At 45.6% G+C, this 8,442-nt stretch overlaps 2 protein-coding genes across 3 annotated transcripts; one reads left to right on the plus strand and one right to left on the minus strand.

The window, feature by feature from the left end:
• LOC117844529 (uncharacterized) lies at window positions 1-3,287 on the minus strand. 2 transcript variants are annotated; one of them, XM_034725225.2, is made up of 4 exons: window positions 2,887-3,287; window positions 1,173-2,805; window positions 117-1,072; window positions 1-19 (listed from the first exon to the last, which is right to left on the minus strand). In XM_034725225.2, exons 2-3 carry the CDS (start codon window positions 2,742-2,744, stop codon window positions 143-145), a joined length of 2,502 nt encoding a protein of 833 aa, XP_034581116.1. In that variant the 5' UTR covers window positions 2,745-2,805; window positions 2,887-3,287; the 3' UTR covers window positions 1-19; window positions 117-142. The 2 variants fall into 2 exon arrangements, with proteins under 2 accessions (XP_034581116.1, XP_034581115.1); XM_034725224.2 differs by lacking the exon at window positions 1-19 and having other exon boundaries at window positions 39-1,072.
• A 1,207-nt stretch (window positions 3,288-4,494) lies between these two features.
• LOC117844530 (tonoplast dicarboxylate transporter) lies at window positions 4,495-7,908 on the plus strand. Its single transcript, XM_034725226.2, has 6 exons — window positions 4,495-5,244; window positions 5,372-5,861; window positions 6,077-6,120; window positions 6,242-6,337; window positions 6,942-7,452; window positions 7,551-7,908. Exons 1-6 carry the CDS (start codon window positions 4,807-4,809, stop codon window positions 7,574-7,576), a joined length of 1,605 nt encoding a protein of 534 aa, XP_034581117.1. The 5' UTR covers window positions 4,495-4,806; the 3' UTR covers window positions 7,577-7,908.
• Window positions 7,909-8,442: the final 534 nt, after the last annotated feature.

The following is an 8,442-nucleotide window of genomic DNA, read 5'->3' on the forward strand; positions in this document are numbered from 1 at the left end:
GCCGGCAAAAATCGAGGCCCTGTACCAAACTTTAAAATGAGATCTACCTTAAAAAAAATAGAACTTTAAATAAGATATATGATATATATCACAATAAGATATATCAAAAATCGTACCTATTCAACTTTTGCTTTCATAATCTTTAATTGAAGTACTTCATTCTTTTAGTATTCCTTGAAATGAAATCTTCAATAATATGCTCATAATCAATCTTCTCCAGTAATCCACTTTCAAGTGCTATTGTAGCCAAATCATTAAGTCTTTGTTGTGTCATTGTCGAACGTAAATATGACTTCAATAGTTTCAATTTTGAAAAGCTTCGCTCTGCTGATGCAACGGTCACAGGAATGGTCAACAGAATTCTATATGCAATACTTGCATTGGGAAAACAGTCATGCCGCTTTAGGAACTTTAGAATTTCAATAGGACCCATATTTTCTTTAGGAATGAAATGTTGAAGAAACTTTAACTCCACATACAAATCATTGGCATCAACATCAGATTTTCCGTCTTTTGTAAGGACAGCCCCAAGATTATCACAAGAAGATTTCAAACTCGTGTCATCCAATGATTGTAATGTTTCAGAGGTAAATAGGAAACCAAAATTTTGTTGGTAACTCTGGTACTGTTCAAATCTTGTTGTGAGTGAGGAAATTGCTTGATCAACAATAGGTAAAAAATAGCTTATTCTAAATAGCTCCTCGGCAGATTGTGTAGTAGCATTTGTGTCATCTAGGTTCTCATCAAATTGTTTCTTTCTTTTAATTTCTCTTCTTTTACGAAACGTTGTACCAATATCCATCTCAAGTGCAATCCCTTTGGCAATCTCTAATGCTTCTGAGAAACCAGTTTCCCTATAACCCTTGAAGAAAGAAATCAACCCTTCCACTTTCTCAATGGCAACATCAATAAGCATATCTTTTGCTTGCAAGTGTTTGCTTACTAAATTAACGGCATATAATACCTCATACCAAATGACGATTGACAATATAAATTCATATTCTCCAAGTTCATTGTTTGCCAAGCCCTTAGCCTCACTGCTTGTTTTTGGATCATTATCAACATCAGATACCTGAAATTGAAAGGAAGAAAATATGTGTTATAGTTGGAGATTGCCAAAATAAGTACATCATTATCAAATATCAGTACAAGTGTACAATAATATTGGGTACCTGAAGTAGAGCCTCTCGAATGTCTGTGCACTGAAATCTTATAGCTTTAACACTTTCAACACGACTCTCCCAACGTGTAGCTGATACTGACTTAAGAGTCAATCCTGATATGTTATCTTTCAGAATCTGCCATTTCTTGGTAGAATTAGCAAAAGTTGTATAGATGCGCTGGATGATTCCAAAGAAATCCTTAGCTTTACCACAAGTCTTAGCCATATCACAAAGTGTTAAATTAAGGCTATGGCAACCACAAGCAGAATAGAAAGCACGAGGATTTACATCCAAAAGTTTCTTTTTTACCCCTTTATGTTTCCCTTTCATATTTGACCCATTATCATAACCTTGTCCTCTCACATCATCTATATCAAGACCAAGGAGCTTTAGTTCATTCTCTAGCACGTCAAAAATTCCTTGCCCAGTTGTATCATTGACATCCAAAAATCCTATAAAGGATTCTTCTACGCGAACATCACTTGAAGATGAGTCAACATATCTTATAATTAAAGACATTTGTTCTTGGTGGCTTGCATCAGGAGTACAATCAAGTATGACAGAGAAGTACTTTGCACTCTTTATTTTCTTAATAATTTCAGACTTAATAGCAGAAGCAAGCAAATGTATCAACTCATTCTGAATCTTAAAATCAAGATAATGAGCTTGAGTTTCCTCACTTGTAATACGACGAACATGTTCTTGAATAATTGGGTCAAATTCAGCCAACATCTCTACCAATCCCAAGAAATTCCCATTGCTATCTTCATACATTTTGCTATTAGTCCCACGAAAAGCTAGATTATGCTTGGCAAGAAATTTAACAATGCAAACAATTCTGAACAAAACTTTTCTCCAATGGTCCTTTTCTTTCTCGAGTTGTCGTTGAGCATCTTTATCAATAGTTTGATCCTTTTGCAATCTACTACGCAACTCATACCAAGTTGTCATACTCAAAACATGATTTGGACTTGTCTCATGCTCTTTAAGTCTAATACCAAGATGTATCCAGTCATTAAACCCCTCATTTGCCAACTGACCTTTTCGATGGCCTTTTGTAAATAATTTACAACCAAAGCAAAAGACCTTGTCGAGTTCCTTAGAATAGACAAGCCAATCTCTATCACAATGCTCCCCATTTGATAAAATTCTTGTATAGAATAGTGCAGAAAACCTTCTGGAATATCTATCCTTAGGACCTTTTGTAATTGATAAATCTCTTGTAGGGCCCTTTTCTGCTAAAATATCAATTTGTTTATGATCAAGGGAATCCCAATATCTAGGATCAAATATATCAGGCTGAAAGGAATCATTAACATCTGCAACAATATTGTCATCATTAACTTCCTCAACCCCAACAATATTTTCTGTCTCTATCTGACCATCTGTAGGATCATTGTCATCATTATTATCAAGTGCAGCTCCCTGTCCTTGACCAAGTGATTGATTATCGGTGGACTCTTTTCTAACAAATTTATCCATAGCACCCTTTTGAGATTGAGTTAAATCCTCTATTCTTTGTTTTTTCTTACGCTTTTGGTAACCAGATTCATACTTTCTAGACCGATTTGCAGAAGACATGACTACAACCTCAAATTGAAACACTAGATAATTCAGAACCGGAACAAAGATAACCGAACACCTAGATGGATCAATATAATATTAATCATCACTAATTAACATTTATTAACATATTAAAAATTAACTGAACCAGATTAGGTACCTGGACTCGTGGAGACTCGACGATCGATCCCAATTCACAAATTAATCGGCCGGCAGCAACGGCAAATTAATCACGCGGTGACGTCTACTGGTTGCTGCCTGCGCTGGTCGGCGGACGGATGAGAAAACCAAAAAGCGATCGCGTGGATGGGAGACAAGACGCGGAGGCATGCGAGACGGCGGAGTTAGGGCCTTGCGGAGACTGACCGAGCTAAATTGACTTGTTTTGCTTCCGGGTGCCTGATGGGCTGCAGGCAAGCTAAATTAACCTGTTTTGCTTCCGGGTGCCTGATGGGCTGCAGGCCTGCGTGTCTGCGTAGAAAATATTTTGGGCCCCTGGAAATTGGGGGCCCTGTACCGGCGTACCGGCTGCACGCCCATGCGCTCGGGCCTGTCCACTAGATTGTTTTATGTTACTCGCTGTATAGACATTTGTCGTGAAGGTTTCAACGGATCAAAGATGAAAGAAGCTTTTATCCGGTTGATTTTAGACCTGAGACTAAAGTACCTTTAATCTCAGATAAAAAATGAGCTATCGAAGACCACCGACAGGGAGAGTTTTATTCTCGGTTTTAAAGATCAACCGGGACTAAAGCTCTCCTTTAATCTGGTTGTAACGGCTAGTGGACCGAGGGAACATTTTATCCCGATTAAAATCACCAACCGAAACTGAAGATCATGTTTAGTCCCCGTTGCCGGAATCTGCCCGCCGTCCTGTCCTCGGAAACACGAAGGATCCATCAACCATCAGCTGGAAAATCCACGGTCCAAGATCGGATCGGCAGACGCTTCGATTTGACGTCATGCAGTAGGCAAGTAACGGAGCAAGGCCTCTTTGGCTCGATTCAGCATGCAACTTGTTGCGGGGTGCAACGCATCTGCCGTGTATGGATTGGCGAACAAAGTCAGGCTTAGGCTAGCAGGGAGTAACGTACGTCTAGGGGCAAATCATCGATACGGATCAGCCTTGGCATTTGATATCTCCGCTTCAGCACGCGCGAGCCATTACGCAACGCAAACACACTTCGCACCGCCCGGCGCCCGGGCGACACGCGTGCACATACCGAGAAGAAACCCACAGACCGAGATTATAATCATACATAGCGTCCCGGGGCAGGACACGACGGATTCATTCAAACAAGGAACGTTACGAGTTGCCACATCGGTAGGTCAGAGAAAAAGGCTTTGCGTTGACTCGTTGAGGCTGTACCAATCCTCCCGCCTGGTCAGCCTATCGCCCGCCCGATGCAGATTGGCATCGGCCGCGGCCGCCGGTCGCCGTCCCGGGCGGGCCCTTGAAAGCTCGACGTCCCAAATATCGTGGCGTGGGTGGAGATATCTGCAGGATTGCGTGGAAAGGTCCGGGGAATGTCGACATGACCGCGCTTCCGGCCGTGCGCGCGCAGGTCGCCCCGTGCGCCACCAATGACCAAACGCGGTCAGCTCTTCCGCCCCTCAAGGGCTGAGGCGCGCAGGCCAGCGGTACACGTCGGCGTCGACGGCAGCAGTATTACTCACTCTTATCCGGTTTCCAAGTGGGGCCGTGCTTATCTGGACGCCAAGTGGGCGCCACATTATTAATCACCAGGTTGGTGGCACAGCGTGGGAGCCAGAGGAAAGTGCAGTGCGGTTAGTATTGTAAGCGTTACCTGACGTGGCTCAACGTGGAGCACCTTCTTCTTCTTGGACCTTCTCCCTCACCCTGTCACCCAACGACTCAAATCATTGTTCTTTTTTGGGGGGGTAAAGATTGTGACCATTTCGCCTACGTGCAAATGGCCAGATGATGATCTCTCGCAGCCCCAACAGTTTTTATGTTTCTTTTGTGTTCCCCAGCCTATAAAACCAGGCAAGCTTTTCGGACGCCACACTTCATCAACAAGCACACGCACGGTTTTGTCAGCTGCCGATTCCTTGGACCATGGATCCGCGGCGCGCCTGCTGGGAGAGCTCGTCCGAGGACGTCACGAGGGCGCTGCTGCCGGTGCACGACGACAGGCCCACGAGGGGACGGTCCTGCGCGGGTCTCAGGGCGATGCTCGCCAACAAGTACCTGGCCGTGGCGTCGGGGCCGGCGGCGTGCGCGCTCATCTGTGCTCTCGGGGACCTCGGCGGGCACCCCGCGGCGCGCAACATGCTCGGCGTGCTGGCCTGGGTGTTCCTGTGGTGGATCACGGACGCCGTGCCGCTCGCCGTCGCGTCCATGGCGCCGCTGTTCCTGTTCCCGGCGTTCGGCATCTCCTCCTCCGACGCCGTCGCCAAGGCCTACATGGACGACGTCATCTCCCTCGTCCTCGGCAGCTTCATCCTCGCGCTCGCCATCGAGCACTACAGCATCCACCGACGCCTCGCCCTCAACGTACGCCCGCACGCTCTCGCCTTTGCCGATTAAACGACTGAGAGCATGTCTGCAACTCTGCATCCGGACCAAGAAAAAAAGAACTAACTCTGTTGTGAATTGTGATGTCGCTCGTTCCGACGCGCAGATCACGGCGCTGTTCTGCGGGGACCCGGTGAAGCCGCACCTGCTGCTGCTGGGCATCTGCGGCACCACCATGTTCATCAGCATGTGGATCCACAACACGGCATGCACCGTGATGATGATGCCGGTGGCCACGGGGATCCTGCAGCGGCTCCCCCGCGACGAACTGGAGGGAGGCTCGGATGCACGCGAGGTCCAGCGGTTTTCCAAGGCGGTGGTGCTCGGCGTCGTGTACGCCTCGGCGATCGGCGGGATCGCCACGCTGACGGGCACGGGCGTGAACATCATCCTGGTGGGGATGTGGTCCACCTACTTCCCGGAGCAGCGCCCCATCACCTTCAGCTCCTGGATGTCCTTCGGGCTCCCCATTTCACTGGTCCTGTTCGTGGCGCTCTGGGCCACGCTCTGCCTGATGTACTGCTCCAAGAACACCGGGAGGGCGCTCTCCGCATACCTCGACAGGAGCCACCTCAGAAGGGAGCTCGGCTTGCTGGGTAGGTTCTGCCTCCTTGCTTCCGTTGACTGTCGAGAGGAATGGCAAGCATGTTCATTAATGATCTGACCAATGCCGAATGCGCAGCCTGGAATATTCTGAAATATAGACACGTTTTAGTTTTGGTTATTTCTTTGACAGTTACTGAAGCCTTATTGTAGTACTGATTATTGCCATCGGATTTTCTGACGGGGTCTCCATCTTGATTTGTGACAGGTCCGATGGCATTTGCAGAGAAGATGGTTTTGGCCGTCTTTGGGGTAAGCCGTGCGTTAATATTTCTGTCCCAATTCTTGTTCTGGTCAATTTCTATCTGAACCTGTAAACTCTAATATTGGTTTCTACAAGAGAATTCAAAGGATCAATGGCTGATTCTTGCAGGGTCTCATTGTTCTATGGATGACCAGGAGTCTGACAGACGACATCCCTGGGTGGGCAGTCCTATTCGATGGCAAAGTTGGGGATGGAACCGTCACCGTAAGTGGAAAAATAAAGAAAATTCCAAATTACTCCCCTAAAGTATAACCAAAATTTAGATAACCCCTAAAATATTTCTTGCTTTAGTTTACACCCTAAACTATGCCATTTGGTTTAATTTACCCCTTAACACAATTAATCTTTTTTATTTCTCCATGCACAAGTCAATTTTTAAGTTTAAATTTTGCAAGATGATAGCAGACAACATAAGGCATGTTAAAAAATATATCATAAATTTTTCATCACTATTTTGATAGGGTAGGATATTTAATAATAAAATTTAACGTTGAGATACAAAATTATATAAAAACTAATGATAAAAAATTCAAAAAATATTTTTTTAATATAGATTATGACGTTCACTACCACCCTGCAAAGTCTCAAATTAAAATTCAACTTGTGTATGGAGAAACAAAAATGACAAATTGTATTATGGGTAAGTTGAACCAAATAGTATAGTTTAGAGGGTAAATTGAACCAAAACATAGTTTAGGGGTTATATAGACTTGAAGGGAGTAATTTGGACTTTTTCTAGTTAAAAAATCCAGATTATTTTTTCAGACCTTCACCAGATGGCAACTTGCAAAATAATGCATGTGTGCAGATCATGATGGCTACGCTACTGTTCATCATCCCGAGCGGCAAGAACGACGTCGAGAAGCTAATGGACTGGGGCAAGTGCCGGAAGCTGCAGTGGCACATCATCCTGCTCCTCGGCGCGGGCTTCGCCATCGCCGACGGGTTCAAGTCGAGCGGCTTGACCGACATCCTCTCCGAGGGGCTCGGCTTTCTCCGCGGAGCGCCGGCGCTGGCCATCGCGCCCGTGGCCTGCGTCTTCAGCGGCGTCATCACGGAGTTCACCTCGGACGACGCCACCACGACGCTCGTGCTGCCGCTGCTGGCCGAGCTGGGCAAGTCCATCGGCGTGCACCCGCTGCTGCTCATGGTCCCCGGCGCGATCGGCGCGCAGCTGTCGTACCTGCTGCCCACCGGATCCCCCGGGAACGTCGTCGGCTTCGGCACCGGGTACATTACCATCAAGGACATGGTGGTCACCGGAATGCCGCTGAAAATCGTCGGCATCGCAGCTCTGACGATCCTTCTCCCAACATTGGGTAATCAACCGAACTCTCGCCCTACATGATAATGATTTCAGACCGAGCGGTGTAACAGATTATGAACTCACTCCTTTGTTTTTCTTGGTGTGATGCAGGCTCTCTGGTTTTTGGCATGGCTTAGAAGTTGTAGGAACTTGCACAGGATACAGTCGGATGTTTTGGAACATTTCAATCGTAGACTGGAGGTTTTCAAAACGCGGACAGTCTAGTCATAGTAGTATGTCTAAGCTGTACAGTTCGTTTACGGCCATTACCCCATGAAGGATACGGGATCGTATTCATTGTTCATCTATGAGTTATTAGGAACTGATAGATATTATTTGTCTCTTTTTTCAAAACAAAAAAGAGTTAGGGTAGATATTTGTACTTAGTGAATGATATGCATTAATGCATCTATGGAATTTGTATCATATAGCATCCTTTTGTAATTCCAACTCAATGGGATTTTGTGAACATGGTCTATGAAGACTGCATTTTTTTTTTCTTTTATAAACCATCTGGAGAATATTTGTCCAAAAAAAGGAACATCTGAGAATAACTGGAACCACACAGGACATACGAATGATTGAGGTGAGCTGTCGAACCTAATGATTGCTCTCTGTTGATTGCGCTCTCCCTATCTCTGCCTCTCTAAATAAAAATCTTAAAGATGGGTAGGAGATTGCAGGATGATCGAAAGACACCTTTTCAATTGAAAAGCTTCCCCGTTCACATAAAAATCGGAACCTTTCCGTGTCAGCCTACCAATGCCATAAATGGCACGAAGCTTATCCTGCATAGCAGTGGGCATCATCAGACTAATCTTATCCACTCCGCACGTCAAACACATACTAGCCGGCTGAGCTGGATATTAAAATCCCGAGTGCTTCTGTCAATCTGCATAGCAAGAACCTAAGGAATTCGGGATGAAGAAACCTGAAGAAAAGGCCCAAGAATCCATGGCCCAAAAGCTAAGGCCCAACTGACGTACTCCGCTGAAAGGGCCCA

The sequence above is a fragment of the Setaria viridis genome, chromosome 2 (genome assembly GCF_005286985.2).
Source record: "Setaria viridis chromosome 2, Setaria_viridis_v4.0, whole genome shotgun sequence".
In the NCBI taxonomy this organism is placed as follows: domain Eukaryota; kingdom Viridiplantae; phylum Streptophyta; class Magnoliopsida; order Poales; family Poaceae; genus Setaria; species Setaria viridis.

Excerpts from the sequence above, each read along its gene's own strand:
- LOC117844529 (XM_034725225.2), bottom strand. The coding sequence starts at position 2,744 with ATGTCTTCTGCAAATCGGTCTAGAAAGTATGAATCTGGTTACCAAAAG. Across the intron at positions 1,073-1,172 it reads TTCGAGAGGCTCTACTTCAG|GTATCTGATGTTGATAATGA; the intron begins GTACCCAATATT and ends TTTCAATTTCAG.
- LOC117844530 (XM_034725226.2), top strand. The coding sequence starts at position 4,807 with ATGGATCCGCGGCGCGCCTGCTGGGAGAGCTCGTCCGAGGACGTCACG. Across the intron at positions 5,245-5,371 it reads ACCGACGCCTCGCCCTCAAC|ATCACGGCGCTGTTCTGCGG; the intron begins GTACGCCCGCAC and ends TCCGACGCGCAG. Across the intron at positions 6,338-6,941 it reads TTGGGGATGGAACCGTCACC|ATCATGATGGCTACGCTACT; the intron begins GTAAGTGGAAAA and ends GCATGTGTGCAG.